The sequence below is a fragment of the Phocoena sinus genome, chromosome 7, assembly GCF_008692025.1.
Source record: "Phocoena sinus isolate mPhoSin1 chromosome 7, mPhoSin1.pri, whole genome shotgun sequence".
Taxonomy (NCBI): domain Eukaryota; kingdom Metazoa; phylum Chordata; class Mammalia; order Artiodactyla; family Phocoenidae; genus Phocoena; species Phocoena sinus.
In genome coordinates, this window is record NC_045769.1 from 773,635 (window position 1) to 800,000 (window position 26,366).

Here is a 26,366-nt window from a genome sequence, read left to right on the forward strand (position 1 = left end):
ACTGTTTCCCATAGCTTTTCACTCATCCCTTAAATTTTCTTGGTAGATGATTACGTCGTCTGCAAATATTGATAATTTTGTTTCTTTTTTTTTGCTTCAATATTTTAACCTTTTTTTCTCCTTTGTAATTGCATTGGCTGATACTTCTAAATAAAACAGAGATGAGGTGATAATGCACATCCCTAATTAAAAGAGAATTTTTTGGCTGTTTCACCATGAGGGGTATTGTTTGTATAGGGCTTACCGTGTGCCCGGCCCTGGACCCAGCATTTCATACATGAATCCTCACCACTGCCGTTTGATGTTGGCACTGTTCTTACCCCACCAACAGGAGAGGTGACAGACATGGGTGCTGGTGAACTTGCCCAGAGCCACACAGCTGATGGAGAGTGAAGTCAGACGCTAATCCATGCTGCCCCTTGGCTGGACTCTTATCCCCCAAGACCCTGAAGGGATGCTGTCTCCTAAAGTGAAAGAAGAAGCCATCTTTCCCCGAAGGGAGTAGTTATTTGCTTTTTAACCAGAAATGGGTGGCCCTTTGGTCAGATGCCTTTTCAACACCTACTAAAGTCATCCTATTTCCTTTTATCCTGTGACTTACTAGAATGGTAGATTATAATGATGGAGTCCTTAATAACGAACCACCCTTGCCTTCCAGAGAATTTAGTCAAGTTGTAGGATCATTTTAATGTTATTTAGATTACAAGCCATGTGTGGCTCCCAGTCTCTGAGTGTGGCCTCCTTTCCACACTGCAATGAGGTGAAAGCAAGAAGGTTTGTTATGCTGTGGACATTTCTGCAGCATAGGTCTGATCATGTTTTCAGGACCTGTCTGCAGGAAGAAAGAAGGGCAGCAGCCCCCAGCCAGAAGCAGGGAGACTCCTTGACCTCAGTTCTGAACCTGTCAAATTTACTGGTTTTCCTTTACCCATGAAAAAAAAATCCACAATTTCACCCGCTGCCCCCATCTTTCCAGAAGCTGTTTCGAGTCCATAGCAGAGTGAAGCCCTTGAGTTGATACATTTGAAATGCAACCTAAGTGGACATTTTCAAACCAGAAAGCATCACGATGAGCAGTGATGGGGTGGAGCACATAACTGAAAGCAGATGCCGGCCTGCACCTCAGAAGGGGGTCAGAGCACAAAACACAGGGAAGTGCGCTGTGGCAGGGCTAAAACATGAAGGATTTGATTGTTAAGCCAGCCATTTTAATGGTGGGGAGGGGCACTGATGCTAGGCATCCCAAAAGAAAAAAGATGCTAAAACAGAGAAGAGGGGCTTCCCTGGTGGCGCAGTGGTTGAGAGTCTGCCTGCCGATGCAGGGGACGCGGGTTCACGCCCCGGTCTGGGAAGATCTCACATGCCGCGGAGCGGCTGGGCCCGTGAGCCGTGGCCGCTGAGCCTGGGCGTCCGGAGCCTGTGCTCCGCAACGGGAGAGGCCGCAACAGTGAGAGGCCCGCGTACCGAAAAAAAAAAAAAACCCAAAAAACAGAGAAGAGAAAATATTTGAAAAACAAAGAAAATGAAATTTCCAGAATTAAAGAAAAATAAACAACTTCAGATTGAAGGACTCACAGACTGTCAAACAGGAGACAGAAAAATCCGCACCATAAGAAAATTCTAGAAGCATCCTGAAAGAACATGGAACTAGAACTCAATAAGTGTGGACTCTTCTCAAAAGCACACGAGGAGACCACAAAGTCATATGTTTAAAGTATTGAAGGAAACAAACTTTGCACCTAGAATTTTACATCCAGTGAAATTGAAAGTATTATAAAAAATATTCTCAGAAATACAAGGTTTCAGAATGTTTCCACCCAAGGCCCACATTGAAAATACTTTGTATTTCATAAGTAGCACAAATGAAGAAGACTCTTCAAGAGGTATGGGCAATAAGGACGACCAAGTTTCTTAGAATGTGTATTAATTGTCTTAAAAGTGAGGACAAAGAAAAGAAATAGAATACATCCACAATAACTCAGAACTGTGTAATTCCAGACAATCTCATTATTGCTAGGGAGCGAGGAATAAGTGACCAAACAGGTGGTGAGTAGGGAAAAAAAGAAAAAAAGAAAAAAGAAAAAAAAAGAAAGAAAGAAACAGCGTTTTAAATTAAGGGCAATTGCCATAAAAATAAAACTAAGAATAAGGATGAACCACCAGAAGAATATATACTCAAAGAATATATACTCAAAAAGAAACAGGAAAGAATATATATAATAAATGGAAAATTTTAATAAGATGGCAAAACTAAGACTCAATATAACAGTTCTATAAATGTGAGTGGGTTAAATTCCAAGTAAAAGGTGGAAGCAGTCTGGATCTTGACATCCTCACAATGGGTTGCCTAAGAGATACACTTAAAGATACAAAAAGTTTAGAATAAAAATGTTGGCAGAGGACATACTAGCCAATATGGACCAAAGGAAACTGGGTTGACCTCTTCATATATGACATTCAAATTTAAAGCAAAAACAAACAGAAAAAAACCAGCAACAGATGAGGAAGGACCTTACATGCCTGCTGATGAGAGGGGCCACAGAATGACGGTACACATACATCAGAATCATTGAAATGCCTGAGTCTGCCTCAGCGTCCATCAAGCGACGCCCGCCAGATTTGCACGGAAAAGTGGGTATTTCAACGATTGTAACTGGAGACTTTAACTTACAACTAATAATTTAACAGCTCAAGCAGACAAAAATCAGCAGAAATCTCCACATTCTGATCAATATAATGAATAATCCTGAACTTTTAAATACATACGGAACTTTACACCCATCATACAGAGAACGCAACCTTTTGAGCACACGCAGAATATTTACAGAAATAGATGAGGTGTTAGGACATAAAGAAGCCTCCGTAAGTTCCAGAGGAGAAATGCACGCAGACGGGGCTGCTGTCCTCCATTTGTGCTTCTAAATCCCCTTTGCCCGATGCTCTAAGGGATTGTCCTACGTAGACCATGTCAGTGGGTGGGTTCAGACAAAGGGAGCACTGATAGCGGAGAGTGAGGTTCAGGGTCTTTTTCCCAAGTCCCTTCCGATGGGCGCTCAGGCTGGCTGCGTTCCTCAACTGAGGCCTCTGCTCCTATAGCCGGGGCACCTCCACCCCTCACCCCCGGGGCAATCAGGAGACAGTGTCACTCAGCTCTGTGGCTTCCCTACTTCCTACCCACACCTTTGTAAGTACTCCCCTTTACCAGGCCCTGCTCAGTTTGAGTGTGCCATCTGCTTCCTGCCAGGATCCTTATGGAACACAGACTATGTGCTCAGACAATAATGCAATTAAATTAGAAATTCATAACAAAAGTTTATAATAAAAAAACACTATTGGAAAATAAATAACATTATTAAGTAACCCATGGGTTTGGGTTTAAAAGGAGATCACCTGGAACATTAAGGAATATTTAGATCTGAATGATAATGAAAGCATTGTATGTTCAAATTCTGCGAGACCCAGCTAAGGCAGTGCTATAGAAGGAATCTGGTGGCTTTAAATGGAGCAGAAATTTAGAAGAGTTACAAGTAAATGAGCTAAGAATTTACCTCGAGATGGAGCAACGGATCAAATCCAAAGAACCAGGAAGGAAGGAAATAATAGATAAGGACAGAAATAAATGAAATAAAGGGAAAGATGAGAAGATGAACAAAGTCTAAGTTTGTCCTTTGAAAATGTTAAAAAAGAAAAAATGCAAATCAGCCCAAATACAGAATAAAAAGGAGAAACAAGTACAGAGACAGTAGGTGTAGGGACAAATGTGCTAGCATTCATTCAACAACCTCCGTGAAATGGACTAATTCCTAGAGGCATGTAAAATGCCAGATTTGGCTCAAGAAATAGAGAATTTGACCAGAGGGATAGCTATGCTGGAATAGAAAGGATAAAAGACCCACCCTCCCTGGGGGGCCCACATAGTTTTATTGTTTCTACCAAAAGTTTGGAATAACAATAACTTCTCTTTTTGCAGGTGGTGCCAGGGAAGAGAAAAACAGAAGCTACCTGGGGGGTTTGGAGGGTAGGGTGGTCTCCTTTGCAGAAGTGTATGTGTCTGTGCCCTTGCTACTTTCAAGGCACAAGCCCCACGGATGTTGCAAACGGAGGTGAAGCATCTCCCTTACTGCACAGTGGGAGGGGTAAATGGTTAACCGGGTAAACCTTGGGGGCAGCGCCTGGCACCTGCCCGACGCCACCGAGGCCCTGGGGATGCGGAGGAGGCTGACGCAGGGGCTGCGTGGGAAGGGGGGTCCCGGCGCCCCGGCTTCAGGGCGGCAGGACGTCACCGCGCCCACCGCAGTTCCGGTGGGCGAGCTGGCCAGAGGCTTTGTCAAAGTTGCCCAGCAATGGGGTATGCTGAAGGAGGTCGGTGTCACGCAAAAGATGCCAGTCCGTCCCTGGTGGCCTGTTTTCCGGCTGGGGATTGACAAAGGCTGGGTTTTGCCAGTGTGGACCAAGAGCCGCGTGTGACTCGGTCCAAGGAAGTTAAGCTGGAGAAAAAGGCTGTGAGGACGGGGGTGCTGACGACCTGGAGAAGTGGGGCGAGAGGATGGCGGGGGTCTCCACCCGAGGCATGACGGGAGGAGAAGCGGCAGGTCCACTGGCCGGCCGGTTGCATCATCCCTGCTAGGAGGGCTGTCTGCGATGCTCTGGTCTCCCTCCAGGGCTCTGGCCCAGACGCCAGGCGCGATTGAAAACTCACCTGTTACACCTAGAAGTCAGTATCGCTACCACCCCCCGACAGCCCCTCCACGGTGCAAGGAGGGAGGCCCTCGGAGGGACAAACGCGAGTTTTGTCCCTCAGCGTCGATGCGTTTGTACTGCTGGCATCGCGGGTGGGGCAGGTGAAGATTTAGTGGTTTCACTTGAAAGGGGTCCGAGTCGGGTTGGGGGGGGCCCAGGGCTGCGCCAGGGGAGGGGGCGGCGCGTCCGGGCCCGGGTGTCGGTCCCCCACTCCCCCACCTATCGTACCGCGGTGTCAGCGGTGATGTCACAGCCCGGCCCCAGCCCCATCCCCATCCCCGCCGCAGCCGCGACGCCCGTCCCTCTCCCCGCGCGACAAACCAGCTGGCGGCTGGGGCTTGGGCGCCGCGCGCAGCCAACCAGCGCGGCGGGAGGGGCGCGGGGCGGGCCGGGCCGGGGGCCCGCAGCCGTCACGCGGTGCCGCCGTCAGAGCGCCGAGAGCAGCCCGGGAGCGGCAGCAGCTCCGCGCTCGGGGACCCGCGCCCATGCCCGTGCTCATGCCGGGCCGCCGCCAGTGACGCCGGAGAGGTAGGGCAGCGGCTCTCCCGGCCTCCCGAGCCCCGCGTCCAGAACCTGCACCCCGCATCCTGCACCTGCATCGACTGCGCCCCGGGGCGGGGAGCTCGCGCCCTGCGCTGGCGTCCTCTTCTCGGCCAGAGGCGCTGGCGCCGCGCGGCCCCTTCCCTTCCCCCGACCCTCCCCGTTCCCCGCGGAGAACAATGGTGCAAATTCTGGGGTGTCCGCCCTTCTTTAGCAGCTGGGCAGGGCCCTCCGGAAAGGCCCCTCCGATGCGGCCCCGGCTGCAGGGGGACTCTCGTCTGGGATGGGCGGGGGTCGTTACGGGGAGGGCGCAGGCAGCTGGCTGCATCTCGAGACACCCTCCCCCCCCTTCTCCGATCTTCCCCTCCCCTGGAGTGGAGCCATTCCTAGGGATGCGGCCGGGACTGCGACCGGACCGGCGGGGGAGGGGAGGGATGGAGAGAAGGAGAGAGGATGCGGATGGGGCATCCGGGAGGGGGCGCGACTGCAGCGGCCGGGCCGGAGGGGAGGGCACTCAGGGCGGCCGGGCGCGCGCAGAGGCCCTGGTCCTCGGGGTGGGGGAGGGCGGATGCTGGAGCCGAGAGCCAAACAGGCAGGCGGGCAGGCGGGCAGGCGGGCAGGCGGGCGAGGCGGGCGGGTCGGGCGGGGGCTGCGGCGGGAGGGCTGGGCCGCCAGCTTGGTGCGCACCTCCGAGACTGCCCATCGCCCCACCCCAAGTCGCGTCCTCCTCCCAAGAGACCCCTTCTCCCTTCCAGAAAGACCCACGGTTTGGGAGGGGCCGCCTGCGGATGCGGCCTGCGTCCACGCAGCCAGCGCCCCAGTAACAGGTGTGGCCTGCAGGAGGGGAGGGGGCTGCGGGGCCGCGACGTCTCGGCTGGCGGCGCTCCCCAGGCGCCTGGGCTCGGATGACAGGGACACTGCAGCTTAGACCCTTTCGCTAGTCCTTTAAGCTGCCTGTCGCCCTTACTTCTCCTCCAAACCCACCGCGCAGCCCTGGCGGCGGGCAGGGAGGGTCCGCAGTCTGCCTGGCGCTGGGTGGGCTGGGGGACCTCGGGCCGCAGGGGCGGAAGGGGGAGGGGAAGGAGGGAATGCCAAGTCATGGGGCCTGCCTGGCGCGGGCGCGACATCGCCCCGGCGCGGACCCGATGCGCGCCCACGTTCCCGGGAAGAGGGACTTTCCCACAGAGACCCGCGGACCCTCCCCAAGCGGCCGCCCCCTCCAGGGGATGCCTGCATTGCTGCGATAAAGGCCTGTTAGAGCAAAGGATTGGATCTTAAGGCTGCGGAGAGGAGGTGGTGCGGAGAGGCCCCTGCGGCGCAGGGCTGCCCCTGTCCTAACCCTGGGGAGTCAGCGCGACACCCAGCGCGCGCTTCTGCAGGACAGTCACACCTAACCCACCCTCTCCCTGCTCTCGAGCTGGCTGAGGGCCCTTTACCGGGGCAACCGTGCCCATCCCCCTCTCGGGCTGAGAAAGCCGCTGCAGGTTTCAAGGGAAGCTCTGGGGTCTGGAGTGGGGGCTTGGGGCTGTACCTGCGGCGGCCATTTTGCAGGTGTGGTCGGCCACCCGCCTTAGCCGAGCCTGAGGGATGGGGGTAGTCAGGAATGAAGCAGGTGTGGCACTTCCAGTGGGTTGCAGTGTCTGCGGTGTGGGGTGAAGGATGCCTCCGGGGCCAGGGCCAGGTCTCAGGACTGCACTTGGCTGGGGTCGAGATCCAGGAACCTTCAGGGGCTGATGCTTGCAAGGAGGCCACTGGCTGAGAGACCCAGACGAGGTGGAGGGGACAGTCAGTCTCTACCTGGGTGTGAAGTCTGGTGAGGGTACTGGGTCAGAGCCAGAGAAGGGACTAGAAACTCCATCCCATGCTATGCCCGGATCTGAAGGTGAGCAGGGAGTTGCCTGTGGGGCGCGGTCCACAGGACAGAGGGAGGGTCGGTGTGGGGTCAGGGCCCCTCACCCCCAAGGCTCCCAGGGAGGGCCCCTTTGAGGAGGGCCTGCCAGATGCCTGCTGTGTCCACCCACTGGCTGCCACCCCTGCTGAGTGTCCACCCTTCCACCTCCCTCTGCAGTAGTGGCCCATAGACTGCCCGTCCTGGGGCCTCCCGATGGGCCGGCCACGGCCAGGTGGAAGCTGAGGCTCTGCCTAAAGCCCAGAGGTGGGGCGCAGTGGAATTCACACCCCGACTCACTGGGTGCAGGGGGCCCAGCCACCCAGCCTCGTCCCCCTTCAGTCCCCCTGGTGCCACCACTGCTGACCTAGGGCTGACCACGTCCTTTGGACGCAGAGCAGGGAAGTCCTCCCCTGGGCTCTGTGGAGTGTGGGATGGGGCTGGGGGAGGGACCGGGAGTGGGGGGACAGACATGGGTGGGAGGTGGAGATGGGGGGCATAGCCTCAGGAGAAGGCTCAGAAGGGATGGGGCAGTCTGCATAGACCCATTCAGCTCAAATAGGCCAGCCAAGGTGGGTGAGCTGGGCGTGGCAGGGGGGGGATATTCTCATGGGGTCCTGCTGTCACAGGACTGGGGCCTGTGGAAGAGCTACCAGCACTGGGAACCCCACCCTGGACTTTAGGATTGACTGACCAGGGCCTGTGCTCAGGCCTGCCAAGCCCTTCAGACCTGAGACCCTTCTGAGTCTGGAGGGGCCTGGGCTGCCTCCCCTGGGATGGAGAGTGGCTGGCCAGGGGTCACTCCGCAGCGAGTGACCCCCAGGGTGAGTGCGTGGCTGCCCTCCTGCCCAGTCCTACGTGCTCCCTAGAGCACTCCCCGTTCAGTATTCTTCCGCCCAAAGGACCAGGCTCACCACCCCTACCCAGGTGGGCCACTCCCGCTGTCTCCCCTGCCCCATACCCTGGAGTACCTCTGAGAATGCTGGAGGGGCTGGACCGTGCCCTCCCCCAAACCTCTCTGCTCTGCCAGGGTGCCCAGGGGCGCCGCCGGGCTGCTGGTCCTGCTCAGTACTCCGTTCTGTCCAGTTAGCTGATGGAACTCCTCCCACCTGGCCTCACCCTGCACAGGCAGGCCCAGGGCAGGGGGCGGGGATGGGGTTGGTGGCAGGTGTGCTTCACCGTCCCACCTGTTCTAGCAGGTTTGCTGAGCACCACCAGGGTCCTGGTTTCGGGCTGAGGGGCGCTGGCTGACCCCAGGCTCCCCCAGCTCCCCAGCCCGGAGTAATGGAGACGTTGGAAGGGTGGAGGGTACGGTCAAGGTCAGCGGTCAGCTGGGGCTGAGCCTCCTGACCCCTCTGGGGTTTTCCGCAGCCCCTCCTGTGGGCTTTACCCTCCCCCGACACATACCACCCTGAGCCCGCTCCCTCCCAGCTGCCCCCCTGTGCTTGCCGGAGCCACTCCCCTTGCAGCCTCCTAGGTGTCACCCCTGGGGTTGGGAAGGACACACCGCCTGCGTGGCTGGGCCCCGCTTCTGCCTGCTGCTTCTCTAATGCCTCTGCTGGATTTAATCTCCTAATCCTGTCCCTGTGTCTGGGCCGGCTGAGCCCTGGGTCCCACCCCCGCCTCATCCCCTGCTCAGGAGCCCCAGAGTGGGGAAACGCCCCCCTGCCCCTCCCTCTACCTAGGTTTCAGGGCTCCCTGGGGTCTGGGGAGGACAAGCCAGGACCCCCCAGCCCTGGCCTCCTGTTCTCACTCCTCACCCTTCCCCACTTGGCCCTTGGGCTGACTGGAGCCGCTACTCGGATACACACTCACAGACACACACAGACTCACACACGCGCGCACGCACACACACACGTTCACACACACACTCACACACACAGATTCTGCAGCCCTCAGCCGGCTTGTTCCTGCCTGGTGCTCCCTCCCCTGGAGCACTCCACATAACCCCCCACTGCGAGATTCCCGCCCCCCTCCAGTGCTGCCAGCACCTTGAAGCCTGCCGTAAGCACCCCCGAGGGCCACCCCACCCCACGTAGGTAGCTTGGGGGTCAGGGAGGAGGAAGTGAATGCTGATCAGGGGCGGAATGCATCGCACACCTCCGTGTGTCCCCTTGTCCGCGCTCCCAACACCTCAACACGCAGGTGGCATCGCACCCATTTTTCAGATTTGGAGGCTGAGGCTCCTGAGAAAGCATGTGACTTGTCACAGAGGACCTGGGATTCCACCCCAGCTGCCTCTGACTCCAAAAACTTTGCTCTTCTAGCACTTTCTGCTCCCGCCACCCCATCCCGTGCCAGCACAGTGCCTTACACGCAGTGGCCACTAGTAAATGCCGGTTCCTTGTTGGGCCAGTGGCTTGAGCCCAAGGAGTTCGTTTCCTGTGGCCCCAGGGCGAGCAGCTGCCTCTCTGTCAGGGGTGGGGATTGTCTGTGTGCCTCTGTGTTTCCATCAGGGCCTGCCAGGGCTCCTGAAATGCAGCTCTGGGATAAGGGTGGGGATGCCCCAACTGCTCCAGTAGGCCCAGCTCCCTGCAGGCCCCCTCCCCTAGCCCAGCCTCTGGCCTATCCTCAGGGGTGTCAGGAGTCCTGGCCCCCCACCCCAGTCTCAGCCCTGCAAGTAACACTCAGGTAGTCCTCAGTGTCCTTCCTCATCTGTCATCAGCTCAAGCCAGGATGGTGAGGGGCAGGGCTTGGTCATCAAGGCTCAAGGCCTGTGGGTCAGTGGGGACCGTGCTTCTGGGGGGCCGTCATGGGGCTGGGGCAGAGGGTGACTCAGCTGCTAGTGTCATCTTGTCTTCACTCTCCACCTGCTTCTGGGTCCAGGGCTATACCACGGCCGAGGCCGTGCCCAGGAGGGCAGCAGCTCCGGGACGAGCAGTGATGCGGTGGGCGATCTCCGCTGTCCCTTTCTTGTACTGAATGCATCCCTTTCATCCTCACCTTCCCCCAGCTTCTCAATCACATTCTCTCTTCCGCTGAGTCCCCTCTCCTGGCGCTCTCACCCCCGGAAGCCACCTCCCTCCTGCTGCTCGCTGCATCCCCTGGGCTAGACTCTCTGTCCGCTGGGCCCCGGAGCTGCTTCTTTCTTAGTTTCCTGTCTTGTTTGGCTCAAGCACATCCTTGTGTGACATCCTAAAAAGGGTGATGAGTCCTTGGCTTCTAGAGAGTGTCTTTGCTCTGTCCTCACGCTGGGTCGATGCGTTGTCTGGGGGCACTTTTTGTTGGTAAATCACTCTGAAGCCTTTGTCATCGTCACCTTCTGCATCCAGTCACCTATGAGAAGTCTTTGTCAGCAACTCGACTTTCCTTCCTGAAATCTTTTAGGATCCTTTCTTCATCTGCGGACTCCTGACCATCCATGCAGTTGGGTTACGTGTGGGTTTATGTGTTTATTGGTGCTCAGTGGGACCTTTCAGCTGAAGACAAGCTCTATTCTTTCATCTGTTCATGTTTCTTCCCTTTCATTTTTTCTGTTTTCCTCCTTGAATTCAGGCATTGGTCTTCTGTGTTCTGGCCTTTTCTCTCCTTCTGTCTCCTCGTTTATGTCCTATTTTCTGGACAATTTTTGGACTTCCTTTTCGAGTTCTTTGGGGAAGTTTTGTGTTTCAGCATTCACACTGTTTATCTCTAAAAGAACCATCTTCCTTGTCTCTAAGTGTTCCCATTTCATAGCATCCTGTTCTTGTTTTGAGAATGTAGCATCTTCTTGACACATTCTGAGTCAGTTTATAAAGGTTTTTTGTCGGTTTGCTTGTTTTTGCTCATGGTTTTACCTCTTTCTCACAGGGCTTGTTTTCTGCTGGTTTACTGGTCTCTCACTTTGAAACCGCCGGGTGGCCTGCTGGGTAGTGGAAGGGTTCCTGGGATCTGGGTGGGATTCCGACTGGAGCCAAGTGTGGCGTGGGGGGTGCCCAGTGGCAGGTTTGCTTTAGGCAAAGGTGTGGGAGCTGGATGCCAAGCTGTGTCCCAAGCGCCAGAGTGCAGGGGGCCAGCGTCCACATCAAGGACATCACTCTTGCCTGGTGTTTTCTTCCGTTTCTGTAGGGAAGAGCCTCCTACCTTTTGCCTGAGGGTTTGGAAGCCATGGCCCTCTGTGCAGAGGAGGCAGGGAAAGGGGTGAGGGTTTCACCATCGAAGTGGTGGTTCCACAGGCAGACTTGCACCCAGCGCCCCCCTTCAGCCTCACTCCCCACTGCTGCCCACTGCTGGGTCCGTGAGCCCTCAGCCTAGAGCCCCCGGAGGCCCCCGCTGTTGTGCTACAGAGGACCGCTCGCCTAATCCTCATGGGGTCGGGGGAGGGCCTGTCTTACCCACTTTGCACATGGGGCCACAGAAGCGTGCAGAGTTCCGCCGGTGCTGCTGACATCCTGGAGGTCGGTTGGACCCCTGACCGGGGGTCTCCCTGCCACCCTGAATTCGGTGTCAGCATTCTCAGAACTCCATGATTTACCCCTGGGCTCTCAGTAGTGTTGCCAGGAGTGTGAGGCTCTACTGGCTCATCTCACCCTGTCCGCTTGTCTGCACGTTGCTGCCTGAACCGTGTTTGTGAGATTCCCTAGGATGCTTCATTCACTTTTACGTCTGGACGGAGCTCCTGTGTGCCTGGTCTCCAGGTGCAGGGCATTTAGGCATCTCCATTCCCTCCCTCTCGACTCCTGGACTCATGCCCAACATCTCTAGTTGCACAGCTGCTGGCCATGTGGTCCGCAGCCTTACTAGAAAATTGCCCTGTTGTTTTCAAAGTGGTTGAACCAATGAACTTTTCCCAGGTGATCTGTAAGTTCCTGTTGCTGTATCCTTATAACAGTTGGGGTTGCCAGACGTTTTAATGTTGTGATCTGTCGGGTATGGTTTTAGACAACACTTTGTTAATTACTATCGTGGTTGAGTATCTTGTCCTGTAATTTGCCTGTTCATATCTTTGTGCCCATTTTTTCTTTTGTGTCTCTTTTCTTTGATTTTGTCTGTTCTTTATATGTTCTGCACATGAATCCTTGTTGATCATATGGGCTACAGACATCTCCAGGTGGGTGGGCTTCTCTTCACCCTTTGAATGGTATCTTGATGCCTGGACTTTTCCTTTTGGCGTCTTCCATGGGCTTAGAAAACCTTCTTAAAGGTGAGCATGGAGATAACAGCGTTCGGTTTCTTCCAGAACTTTGTTGTTCACATTTAGGTCTTCAGTCTGCATGGAAGTTGTTTTGGAATAAAAAGGGCTCTAATTTTGTAGGACTGGCCGGTTGTATTAGTCTGTTTTAGTCTGCTATAACAGAGTACCACAGACTGGGGGGCTTAAAAACAACAGAAACTAATTCTCACAGCTCTGAGGCTGGAAGTGCAAGATGAGGGCACGAGCTTGGTCCGGGTGCAGCATTGTCACGGTACCAGTATGGCCAGGTTCTGGTGAGAGCCTTCTTCTAGGTTGCGGATGGCTGACCCACTGTGTTTTCACATGACTGAGAGCAGAGGGAAGGAGGAGCAAGTTCTCTTGGGACCTTTATAAGGGCAATGATCCCATTCATGAGGCTCCATCCTCATGACCTATAACCTCCCAAATGCCCCGCCCCCTAACACCATCACACGAGGGTAGGGTTTCAACATAGGAATTTAGGGGGAACACAGACATTCAGTCCATGACACCTGTTTTCTCAGCATCACTGGTTCAGTACCCCTTTCTCTTCTCATCAGCCTGTAAAGCCTCCTTGTCAGATGTCAGAAGGGCTGTGTGTGCAGGTCTGTTCCTGGGGTCCCTTCTGTTACAATGGTGATGACTTACTTGTCCCAGCCACCTTGTCTTAATTACTACAGCTTTATACTGAGTCTTGTTATCGGTGGGGCCTATTGCCTTCTACCTCTTGTGTTTCTTCAAGCTTGTTATTGGTATTTGTAGTATCTTATGCCATATAAATTTTTAGAAGCAATCTGTCCAGTTTCACAAAAAGACTTGTTTGTGATTTCATTTGAAATTACATTGAATGTTTTGATTCATTTGGGTGAAAATAAACATTTTTAAGACATTTAAATTTCTTTTTCATGAACAGGTTGTAGTTCTTCATTTATTTAGATTTTCTATAATGTTTTTGTGAAGTTTAAAAGTTTCCTTCATAAAAGTTGTATGTATCCTTTGTGACATTTATTCCTATGAAGGTACTTTATATTTTTGGTTATTTTTTTAAATGCCACCTTAAAAAATATTTTTAAACTCTTGTCTCTAGTGCATACTAACATGGTTGTTTCCTAGCAACTTTGCTGACCCTTCCCACTAATTAAATAATTAAAATAATATGTCTCTGGATCCTCTTGATTCCTGTGTAGATAAGCAAATAGTCTGCAAATAATGACAATTTGTTTTATTCTTTTCCAACCCATATTTTGCCCATGTTATTCCTTTTTCTTGCCTTATCACTCTGGCAAGAACCTCTGCTACAATGTTGAATACAAGTGGTGACAGCAGGCATCCGGAACTTGTTCCTGAATTTAAAGGAAATGTTCCTACTATTTCACCATTAAGTGTGGTATTTGGGTAGATTTTTACTAGATACCTATTATGAGATTAAAGAAGTTTTATCCTTCTATTGCCAAGAGTTTTATCACAAATGGATTTTGAAAATGACTGAATGCTTCTTCAATATCTATAGAGGACCTCATTGGCCTTTTTCTCCTTTAATCTGATATGTGGTGAATTGTATTAATAGATATCCTAATGTTAAGCCATGCGTTATATTACCATACTGGTATTCCTGAAATAAACCTACTGCATTATCTTTTTTATTTTCTGCTGGACTTTCTTGTTAATATTTTGAACTTTTCTACCTACGTTCATCAGTGAAACTGGTCATTTCTCAAATGTTCTTTGTCTAATTTGACGCCAAGGTCATATTAGCCTCAGTGAATGAGTTGGGGATATAATCTTTCTCCCTCTGTTTCCCTCTCTTTCACCTGTTCTCTTAAATAGTTTGTATAAGATTGGAAATATCTAGTTTTTTGTATGTATGGTAGAACTCATAAAAAGTATCTGAGTCTTCTACTTTTTTGGTGGTTAATATTTTAAAGTATTGAATCAATTTATTTCATGAGTGTAGGAAAATTCAAGTTCCTACTGACGAATTTTTCTCCTGGTTATAAGGCATCTTTTCTGGCTTCTTGGCATGTGTAGTAATTTTTAAAATCGAATTCTAGACATTTCCACATTGTGGAGCATCTGAATTATGCTTTCTTCCTGTAAAGAATGTTGGGCTTTGTTTTGGCAAAAAGCAGTTAAATTACTTGAGGACTTATTTGATCCTTCAAGGCCTGATTTTAAGATTTTTTAGAGTTGCTGTAGGGTAGATTTCACTTTGGGAATAGTTAAGCCCACATTAAAGTATAATTTCTTTGGGGTCTCTACTGAATGTCTGGGGGCCTGGGGTGGAGGGACCAAGAGAACTGTATTCTGGCTGGTGGAAGCACAGATGTCTTCTGACTTTGTGTGAGCTTTGGGAATTCTTCAGTCTTCAGTCTTCTTTGTCCAGTCCATGGGCATGGACTAGTAGTCTACAGAGATGCAAGGGGATCCCTATGCAGATTTCTGGAGCTCTATTACTGAGCAACTGTTTCCTTTCTAGAACTCTGACCCACAGATTCCAGCAGCTACAACCTACCCACACTCTGACTTCCATCTCCCCAACTCATCAGAGTTGCTGAGCTGTTTGGGTCCCACCTCCCAGTGCCTGAGGTTTGTAAATTGCCTCTGGGAAGATTTGGAGTGATTGGAGGGAAGGGAGACTCATATGTTTCCCTCCTCTCAGTGCCTTTTGTGCCATGTCTGAAAACAGTCGTTTTCATCTATTTTGTCCAGTTTGCTAGTTGTTGTTTACAGTGGGAGGTTAAGTATGGTCCTTGTAACTCCTTCGTGGCTGGATGTGGAAGTGCTCTAAATTTTTCTGGTAGTATTTGCATGATCTTTTACTACTAAGTTTATTTATAACTCTGTAGTGATTTTTTGTTTTGTGTGTTGGTTCTTTAGAAGTTTTTTTTTTTTAATTTCTAAACATATGGGTTTTAATGATCTTTTATTGATTTTTAATTTAATTGTGTTCAAATTACATGATGATTTGATACAGGGTCTTTGAAATTTATTGGGAGTTGCTTTATGGCCTACGACAAGGTAAAATATTGAAAATGTTCCCTATGTATTAGAAAAGTATGTCTCTAATTTTTGCGGGCAAGGGAGCACGTTTGTTCATTAGTTCATGGTTGTTATGTTGTTCAAATCTTCTACATCCTCATTAATTATATGTCTGCTTGATCTGTCAGTTAGTGAGAGGTGTGTTAAAACTGCCGTGGTAAATTAATGAATTATTCCATGTTGCATGACTCCTAACCTTTGTTTTGTGGTTTCATCGTTCTGTCTCTCTGGGGCCATTCTGGGTAATTTTTTCTGACATATTTTCCAGTTCATTAGTTCTCTGTCCAGCTCCATTTAATTTGCTGATTAACGTGTCTGCTAAGTTTGAAAATTTAAAGGATTACATTTTTATATCTAAAAGTTCTGCATGGTTTTTCCCTCATGTTTTACTGCACTATTTCCCATTCCTGCTTATTTCTGTAAACATTTTAAGTGCACTTATTTTATAACCTGTATCTGACAATTGTAACATCTGAGGTCCTTGAGGATCTAATTCTGGTTTTCTTTTCCTTTTTTCCTGATTCTCATGGTGAATTTCATCTCTGTGTCAGGTAATATTTCACCATCAGCTGCTATTTGACAGATCTTCATCTCTGGGAATACTGGGACCCCGAGGGTAGGAAGCTATTTCCAAGGAGGATTTGTATCTGCCTTTGTGAGGTGCTTTGGGTGCAAACGCCTGAGACCTACTCTGAGCTAATTTCTCAACCTTGGGCTTCCCTGATCGTGCTGGTGAGTTTAGACCCAAACCTGCATGAGGTCAGGGCTGTGGCCTCAAATTCTCAGAAGCACTGGCTTGTTCACCACACGGAGCTGAGAGTCATTCAGACCAATGCCCACATCCCTTTGACGGCAGATGGCTTTCCCCAGCCTTCCACTCCACGGGGGCTGTAACTTTGCAGGATCCAACTTTTTGTGACATTTGATTCCAGTCCCGACTGCCTGTGTTTGAGGCCGTCTCCCATCCCCCCACTCAGCAGGTGAAACCCAATTCTCTGCATTTCTGGCATCAGCAAACGCCTGCAGCTTCCTTCTGCGTGGGCTTGTGGGATGGGCTCCCCACTTTCATTTCAGCTCCTCCTTCCTCTTTTCCCCCCTTTTCCAGAATTCTCTTCTTTTATTCTGATGCTTGTTATTTATCCCAAATTTCTAGGTGATTTCTAACGGGAGGGTATCTCATCCATCATGTTGCCAGAAATGGGAGTCTCTCAATCACCTTTCTCCCCCATCAGTTTTGAAATATTAATTTTTTTTTTTTTTTTTTTTTTATGCGTTACGCGGGCCTCTCACTGTTGTGGCCTCTCCCGTCGCGGAGGACAGGCTCCGGACGCGCAGGCTCAGCGGCCATGGCTCACGGGCCCAGCCGCTCCGCGGCATGTGGGATCCTCCCGGACCGGGGCACGAACCCGTGTCCCCTGCATCGGCAGGCGGACTCTCAACCACTGCGCCACCAGGGAAGCCCTGAAATATTAATTTTAATGAAGCAAAACTGATCTTTGTTTTCATGCACACCAGCGCTTGTCAACCGAAAGTGAGCTAGCTTTCTCTCTCCCTCCTTCCCTGAACCATTTGGTAATTATTTTAAAAATAATTCTTTTTAGGTGAAATATGAACATGATCTAGAAGAGTCGAATGTGTCTACAAAAGTCATTTAGGGAATCAGCAGTTTTTGCTGTCTATCTGCAACCTCTTTCAGCTCCCTTCAGCTGTTTGTTGATACTTTTTGTTGTTACTGTTGTTATTTAGCTCTAGATTGCTAAATAATGTGCTATTCTGCTCATTTTTGGCCTGTTTCAGAAGTTACATAGGTAGAATTATACAGAATTCAGTGTTTGGTTCATCATTTCTAATTTATCTTCTCTCCCTCCTTAAATGCCATTGAAATAACAGTAGAGGTAAACTAAAGAAAGACCTAAATGCTTCCATAAGGATAAAAAAACAGAAGACGAGGCTCAGCAACCACGTTTTGGAAAATGAAAGGCAGAGCCCACGTGGTAACTGACAGCAGGTCCAGGAAAGCCAAAGGCACGGAGGGAAATTGGGAAGCAGCCCGCGGACGTCCTCACAAGGCTCAGGAACTGGGCCCCCAGCTGCCCTGGGCAGACGGGTCCAAAGTCTGCTCGAGAAGCAGCTAGACTCCTGAGAATTCTCCCCACCTGCTCCATCCCCATTTCTTTCTTCCTTTCTAACCCTTCTCCCTCCGTGATCGCGTCCATCTCCGTGACTTAAAGAGTCAGTGCTCACAAGCAACTGATGCATTTTTCCTGCCCTGACCCCTCCTCAAATGCTCACATCCGGCCTCCTCCCAGACATCTCCAGGCATCTCCTGCTGGCGCCAGGGTTAAGGGGTGAACAAGATGACAGTCCTCCTCTGGCAGAGCCTCAGCTGCTGGTTGACGTGCACCGGGTCCTTCTCAAGGCAAACCTTCAAGTCCCGAAGGTCCGCCTGGCAAACCCATGGCTCCCTGGGGGACGGTGGGTTCTGGATTGACCTGGGACTGCTGTGAAGGACTCCCCACCTCGACCCCCATGACTTAAAGCTATACATTTCCTCGTGAGTTCTGTGTGAACTGCACTCCACAGCTTTGATATGTTGTATCTTCATTATTCAGTTCAAAATATTTTCTAATAGTCAATGAGGTTTTCTTCCTTTGACCCATAGGTTATTTAGAATTGTATTGCTTTATGTCCAAACAGTTGAGAGGTTGTAGGTTTTGGGGGTGTTTTTAATTAATTAATTTATTTTTGGCTTTGTTGCTGCGTGAGGGCTTTCTCTAGTTGCGGTGAGCGGGGGTACTCTTTGTTGCGGTGAGTGGGCTTCTCTTCTCTAGTTGTGGTGGCTTCTCTTGTTGTGGAGCACGGGCTCTAGTGTGTGCAGGCTTCGGTAGTTGTGGCACGCGGGCTCAGTAGTTGTGGTTCGCGGGCTGTAGAGCGCAGGCTCAGTAGTTGTGGCGCACAGGCTTAGTTGCTCTGCGGCATGTGGGATCTTCCCAGACCAGGGCTCGAACCCATGTCCTCTGTGTTGGCAGGCAGATTCTTAACCACTGCACCACCAGGGAAGTCCTGGTTGTAGGTTTTTTTATTGCTTTTTTTTTTTTTTTTTGCGGTACGCGGGCCTCTCACTGTTGTGGCCTCTCCCGTTGCAGAGCACAGGCTCTGGACGCTCAGGCTCAGCGGCCATGGCTTATGGGCCCAGCTGCTCCGCGGCATGTGGGATCTTCCCGGACTGGGGCATGAACCCGTGTCCCCTGCATCGGCAGGCGGACTCTCAACCACTGCGCCACCAGGGAAGCCCTACTGCTTTTTTGTTTGGTATTGATGTATAGCCTAATTCTACTGTGGTCAGAGAACATATGAATTTAATTTTATGAATTTAATGAACTTAATTATAAATTGAAATTCGTTAGCCTTTACTTTATGACCAGCATATGGCTCATTTTAGTAAATGTTCCATGGGCGCTTTAAAAGAATGTGCATGATAGATATTTTTCCTTTTCAGTAGCTGATAGAATAGGCAAAGCAGGGACTTCCTAACAGTCCAGTAGTTAAGACTTCGCTTTCCAATGCAAGGGGTGTAGGTTCGATCCCTGGTCGGGGAGCTAAGATCCCACGTGCCTTGCCAAAAAGGACAACAAAACAGAAAACGTAAAACAGAGGCAATATTGTAACAAATTCAATAAAGACTTTGAAAATGGTCCACTTAAAAGAAAAAAAAAGAATAGGAAAACGAAAAAATTTTATCTTTTTGTTTTCAGCCTCTCTGTGTCTTTTTATTTAAAGATGTCTCTCGTCAACAGACTATAACTTTAAAAAAAAAAATCTGTTCTGACAACTGTAACATTTGACTTGGAGTAAATGGTCCATACTAATTGACTTGAGCTTTTATCTAGGGTCTTAAATCTTCATTTTCCATTTGACACTTTTTTTGTTCTGTTTTTCCTCCTGTATTGCCTTCTATTGGATTAATAAAAATATTTAAAATTTTTTCTATTTATCTTGCTATTAACCTGTTAGTTGTCCATTCTTTCTCTGCTCTTTTGATGGTTACCCTAGCAATTGAAACAAGTATCCTTGACAGTCTAATATAAATGATTACTTTTCTACTTAACGTTGAAACCTTAGAACCTGTATTTCGGCTTCCATCATTTCTGTTGAGAAGTCAATTGTCAATCTTTTTTTTAATATAAATTTATTTATTTTATTTTTGGCTGCATTGGGTCTTCAGTTGCTGCATGCGGGCTTTCTCTAGTTGCGGCGAGCAGGGGCTGCTCTTCCTTGTGGTGCGCAGGCTTCTCATTGCGGTGGCTTCTCTTGTTGCGGAGCATGGGCTCTAGGCACGCAGGTTTCAGTAGTTGTGGTGCGTGGGCACAGTAGTTGTGGCTTGAGGGCTCTAGAGCACAGGCTCAGTAGTTGCGGTGCATGGGCTTAATCGCTCTGCGGCATGTAGGATCTTCCCGGACCCGGGCTTGAACCCTTGTCCCCTGAAATGGCAGGCGGATTCTTAACCACTGCGCCACCAGGGAAGTCCTCAATTGTCAATCTTATTCTTGTTCCTTTAAAGGTCTTTTTTCTCCTGCCAGCTTTTAATACTTTTCTTTTCGTCTTTGGTACTCGACAGTCTTATTATGATGTGCGTTGGTGTAGTATTCTTGGTGTTTGCAGAGCTTCTTGAATCTGGATGAAGTACTAAAATACTTCAGTAGTTTTAGACAATTAATGGTCATTATCTCTTAAAGTGTTGCTTCTCTCCTATTCCATTATTCTCCTTTTAGATTTCAGTTGCATGCATGTTCAACCATTTCACTGTGTCCTGTATTTCTCTGGCTCTCAGTTTTATATTTTCCATTCTTTGTTTTCTCTGTTCTTTAACTTTCTGTTGACCTGTTCTCCACTTCGTGAACACTGTCTTCAGATGTGTCTAATCTCTTCAGTTTTTAATTTCAGTTATTGTATTTTCAGTTCTAAAATTTCCATTTGATTCTTTTTTATAGTTTCAAATCCTCTTGCAAAATTCTCCATTTTCCCTTTATTTTTTCCATCCTTTTCTCTCTTATTTTGAACATATAAAAGTCATGATTATTTTAAAGTGCTCGTTTGATAAGTCCTAGATCTGGATCATATGTAGGTTTGTTTCTTTTTACCTTTCTTTCCCAATTTGTTTTGAGTCATATAGCCCTGTCTCTTTTCATGACTTGTGAGTTTTGATTAGTCTCAGAAGTTGCCTGCGAATACATATTCGAGGCTCCAGATGGCTCAGATTTTCTCTTCCAGGCAGGTGGAGTGAGGGTCATCCCTCATTCAGTCAGAGACCGAGCTGAGTCAGGACTGGCTGCAGTTTGATGAGGTGCAGCCTACCTGTGGTTCTGCCCTGCTTTTAGATTCTGTGCCCTTCAGGGCTTTCAAATCAGACCCTGGCATGATTGCTGTGGCCCCTCCTCCCAGTGGACCCAGAACTCTAACCTCTGACTCCTTGGCACCTGAGACCGTGGAGGACTTCTCTTTGATTTCCAGAGGCTTTCTGCTTGAGTTTTAAACTTCCGCCCCTCATGCCTTTGGAGTTAGGCAGATGTCTTAAGGGGAGAACTGACCATTTGTTCGGCTTAAGTCTCTGCTTCTTTCTCCTGGGATCTTGACCTCTCAAGTTTTGTTTTTCTCGACCAAAAAGCTCTGCAGGTTCTCCATCCCTCAGCAATGGCTTTCTGCCTGGGAAAACTCTAGATTCCCAGCCTCAAGCCCGTGACCAGAATGCAAAACGCTCAGGGAGAAAGTGCTGGGGAAAGTCCTCCCCTGCCCCGGTAGCCCCATCTCTGGAATCTTGGCCTGCCTGTCTGTGTGGCTTCTGTAGCTCTTAGACCTTCACACAGATTTAAAAATTGTATGCAGCTCCTCTAGTTGTGCATGGAGGGGAGGCAGCAACCCTCTGCCGCCAGCCGTTCTGCCACCTGGACGCACAAGTCCTCCTTTGTTTTTCATGCTTGGTGTCAATGCATAGTTTCTATCCAGAGCCATAAGCAGAGTCTCCTATATGTTCTTGCAACACTTTCCAAGATAAAGTTCTAGCTCTGTTTTTCAACATGGGATAGCCAGTTGTCCGATACCAATCTTACCCAATCCCTGCAATGCTGCTTTATCATATGTTGGCTTTGTCTGTGTGTGTGTGTGTGTGTGTGTGTGTGTGTGTGTGTGTGTGTGTGTGTCTGTCTGTGGCCAAGCTTCATCTTTTCCATTGATCTCTCTGTTCTTGTGTCACTACTAGACTTTGTAAATTATTGTAGCTTTATAGTAAATATGATAGCTGGCAGGGGATGCACCCCCTCTTTGTTCTTATTTTTCAAAACTCTCTTCCAAATACTTGCCAAATTCCACTGAAAATCCTGTTGGAATATTTTGCTTACTGGAATTGCGCTGAATTAATATAGCTAAATCTGAGGAGAACCGAACATTTTGCAATGTCAAATTGAACATCTTTCATAAATATTTTCTTCGTTTCTAATTATTACCTATTTCGCCACTTGGGAATCACTTATCCAAAGGATACGGCCTTTATTTTTAAGGCATGAGGCCTGTTGCTAAAGGCTTGCTAGGAATCTCACCCCAGTTTGCATTCTCACCAAGAATTCATGACCTTGTTCCTACTCTTCCCACTCTAGCCAGCATGTCCTAAGGCTTTTCTCAGTTTAGAAAGGGCAAAGATTTTCCAGCACAAGGAAACATGGATTCTCAGAAAGGCACGTCCTCCAGTCCACCCTGGACGGTCATTCATGGATGTAAGAAGGTGAAACAGTGTTGGAAAAAACGTTCCTGGTGTGTAGATGAGGGTGCGCTTGGGCTGTGAGGGGCTGTGGGGTGGAGCTGGGCACGATTCCAGCCCCTGAATTCTGCTCCACCCACCTGGGCTTTTGCTTGTGTCCTGAACCCGTTGACCCTCAGCTGTTGGCTGGCCTGGCACTTCCCTCTCTCCCTGTAGCCTCTGGAAGAGCTGTGTTGCCCGAGGGGATGGTCCTGCTCCGTGCCCAGCCTGCCCTGGGAAGTTCTGGGGAGCCTAGGAGCTGGCCCTGGGACTTTACAGCATTGACCTCAGCCCTGGCCATGCCCTCCCCCATCTGTAGATAGAGGGTCCCCAGGGTCTCTGCAGGCCCCTCCTGCTCTTGGTCCTGGGGTCCATGTACAGAGGTCCCTGCCCCATTCTAGAAGGGGGTCTTTGGGCCAGATTCTCCTGAGGGTGTCAATTACAGGCAGGGAGACTGAGGCAGAAGATTCCCTTTTCAGAAGGGGAGATGTCATGGAACCTCAGTGTTCCATGGAATCACCCTCCCGGCTCACCCGAGTCTCGGGGGCACTGCTCTGTCCATTCATCTTGGGCCCGTGGGCTTCCAGCCCAGGGAGGGACAGCCCTCTCGAGCCGGCACAGACCTGGCATGGAGCCTGCCCGGGGCCTGCGTCCTTGGGAGGTGGGGGGGTGCCTCCTCCGTGTGAGTGTGACCTTCAAGTGGACGTGAGGGTCAGCTTCACATTCACACCTGGGTGGTGGCCAAGCAGGCCCAGGGAGTGGCAGCCGCGTGCCTAGGCTCACCCCGTGGTGGCCGACAGTGGCCGCGCCCTTGCCCTCTTTCCTCAGGCATTTGCCCCGAGCCTGGCCACACTGTGGGTTCCCTCTTGGCTTTCCCCTTTTGTTTGTTCTTAAAATTTTTCCAAAGTAACATGTGGAGACGTGGCATCCAGGTCCATCAGGGCTGCGAGTCTCCACGGGAGAAGCAGCCCCGCCCGGGCCTCACCCTCCACAGTCCGTTTTTGGTTTTGTCTGATCCGTTTAGATCCCACTGGGACAGAGTCAGCTTTTCTGCCCCATCGCACTGCTAACGACCCCACCACGTGCAACGCCTCTCACCGTCTTCCTGCTGCGTTTCCTGTGTGTTGGTTAGTATTTTGTGTTTACACCAGCAGAACTAGTGAACATTCTTTCCTGCTGCTCTCAGGAGTGTACTCTGCTTATATTTTCTTTCTTGAAGAACATTGTATCAGGAATGAGTGATAGCATAATGCCTGGGGTCATCACTGATCTCTCATCAAACCCTCTGATGGATGCTTCTCCACGTTGGGAGACCACCTCCCGCCTCGCAGCCCCGTCTTCTTCCTGGCTGGGTCCCCTCCATTGCCCTCCGATGAGGAACATCCCCCCCTCGAGGCAGCCCCAGGGTCCTGCTGGGACCCCTTCACCATCCTCCGGGCTGGGCCCGCACCCACGTCTGCCCCACCAGCCACCTACCTGCTGGAGCACAGGTTCTAGCCTCCTGCAGAGTCTTCCTGGGTCTTCCTGTCACCCTCCCTCCCAGTTGTGATGTGGGTGAGCTCAGAGCTCTAGGCCGAAAGTCACCGTTCCTCAGCACTTTGAAAGTGTTTCTTCATCTGGTATCCATGAGATGCTGATGCCATTCTGAGTCTCCATCCTTTCTCTCTGGAAGCTTCTGGAATCTTCCCTTTAGCCCTGAGGTTCTGAGATTTCACAGTTTGCTGTGGTTTCTGACCTTTTATAGCAGGTGGGGTAGGTAGACCCTTTGAATTTGGAGACTCATGACTGGCTGTGCTGGGAAGTTTTCTTGAATTATTTCTTTAGTAGCTTCTTTTCATTGATCCCCAAATTTTATTTCTCTCCTCACGCAGAAAATTACTTAATTGTATTTCCAACCTTTTTATTTACTTCTGAAGGTCCTGTTTTCATAGTCTTAATTTCCAAGGACTCTTTCTTATTCATTAAATGGTCCTTTGAAAAAAAGCATACTTCACTTGCTCATGGGTGAGTAAATTTCCTTTCTGAGGATATTAATTACAAGGTGTTGAAACATTTTTGTTCTTCTCTTCCTGCTTTGTCTCTTTCTGCTGTGCTCCTTTTCTGTTTGCTTTAGTCTCTGTATTGCTTGCTAGAGGCTGTGGTCCTGTTTCCCCAGCAAAGGACCCTGCCCTCTTCCCTGGCAGCCAGCAGGTGGGGGCCCTGCAGCAAGAGGAGGAGGCTGGGGTCCCCCACTACTGGGCATCTTCACTGGGCTTTTCACACCCACCTTCAGCTGGTCCTCAGAACTCCAGGCTGGACCAAGCCTCACTCTCCCAGAGGGTAGCCTCTGGCCTCCTGCCTGATGGTGGCATGGGGTGGGGGGGCAGGTCCTGGATGTTCACCGGGTGGGGATGGTGGTCTCGGGGTCTTCATTACTCTGCTGGGGCTGCCGTAACAAAGTACCACAGACTGAGGGCTTAGACAACAGAAGTGTATTGTCTCACAGTCTGGAGGCTGGAAGTCCCAGATGTGCAGGGTGGTTCCCTCCAAGGCCGTGGGGGAGAACCACTGCCTGCCTCTCTCCTGTCTTTTGGCGGTTTACCCCCAGTCTTTGGCTTGTAGACCTCTGTCTTTGTCTTCACGTGGTACTCTCCCTGTGTGCGTCTCCTTTTATAAGGACGCTGGTCACACTGGGCAAGGCCCACCTCACTCCAGTGGGACCTCATCTTAACCAGTTACAGTGCCAGGACCCTGTCCCCAAATAAGGTCACGTTCTGAGGTCCTGGGGTTTAGGACTCAGCATGTGAATTTTCAAGGGATACAATTTAACCCATGACATGGCCTGACCCTCCCTCTGCTAACTTTCCACAAACACCTGTTTTCGGTCCCACCCAGCCGCTGACCTTCAGAGGCACCTGGAGTCTTTCCGGGTCCCAGGGAGCGAATCGGCTGTTTCTTGTTAGGCTCCAGCTTTCCTAGGCCTCTCTCATCCCGTTGGCGTTCTTTCCTAAAACTCGCGGCATTTCTCACCTGCAGCTGCCCTGCTCCGTTCCTCTTCCTGTGGACTGGTTATCCGAGCAGGTGTCACAGCCGGAAACATCTGCGCTGCCCTTGTGGATATTGTTTCTAACTCGTATCTCCCTTTTTCCCAAGGTGTCTTCTGTGCCCGCTGGGGCTCCTGCCGCCACTAGGAGTGACCCACAAAGGCCGCAGAGATGGCTGGGGCCTCGGTGAAGGTGGCGGTGCGCGTCCGCCCCTTCAATTCCCGAGAAATGAGCCGCGACTCCAAGTGCATCATCCAGATGTCCGGAAGCACCACCAGTGAGTATCGCGGCTGCTGGGCCCTCGGGGCCGCTGTGGCTGCTGGGCCCTCGGGGCCGTGGCTGCTGGGCCCTCGGGGGGGCCGTGGCTGCTGGGCCCTCGGGGTTGCCGTGGCTGCTGGGCCCTCCGGGCTGTGGCTGCTGGGCCCTCAGAGCCGTGGCTGCTGCTCCCTCGGGGCCGTGGCCGCTGCTCCCTCGGGGCCGTGGCTGCTGGGCCCTCGGGGCCGTGGCCGCTGCTCCCTCGGGGCCATTGCTGCTGGGCCATCGGGGCCCTGGCTCCCTCCTGGTCCACCCCGGGTGTCGGTCTCCTGGGACTGCAGTAACAAATGACCACAAACTGGGTGGCTTAAAACAACGGAAATTTATCCTCTCGTGGTTGTGGAGGCCAGAGTTCAAAGCCGAGGTGTTGACAGGGCCACACTCCTCTGGAGGAAGATCCTTCCTGCCTCTTGTGGCTTTTCCAGTCGTGGCCACCAGGTTGGCCTGCGGCCGCATCACCCCAGTCTCTGCTCTGTGCTCTATCACGTGGCTTCTTCCCTGCATGTCTGTGTCTTTGTGTGACCTGATGACCATTGGACGTACCCTAATCCAGTATGACCTCATTTCAACAACTGAGTACATCTTCAAAGACCCTGTTTCTCACATTCTGAGGTTCGGGGTAGGCAGGAGTTTTGGCGGGGCCGCTTTGCAACCCAGGGCACAAGGTTCCTGATTTCTTGTCTTGTTTCAGCTGCTTTTTACTTTGTCTGCTCTTCTGTTTTGTTTCTAATCATAAGTCATCTTAAGCCTTTCTGAGAAGTAGGAGGCCTGGGGTCAACAGGGTGAACAGGGAGTAGGAAGAGACAGAATGGCAATCTCGAGAAGGTCAGAAGGACAGGCATGGCCTCCAGGGCCCCTCTAGTGTGCAGGACCCGGCCGCCGGAGCAGCAGAGAGGACTT

General features: G+C 50.8%; 1 protein-coding gene across 1 annotated transcript in view; it reads left to right on the plus strand.

Moving 5' to 3' along the window:
• Window positions 1–5,168: 5,168 nt before the first annotated feature.
• KIF1A (kinesin family member 1A) overlaps window positions 5,169–26,366 on the plus strand; it is an 89,957-nt gene continuing 68,759 nt past the window's right edge. The window contains 2 exon segments of the mRNA XM_032638263.1: window positions 5,169–5,268; window positions 25,261–25,428. Of these exon segments, the coding sequence (XP_032494154.1) occupies window positions 25,323–25,428 (106 nt within the window). The 5' untranslated portion in view covers window positions 5,169–5,268; window positions 25,261–25,322.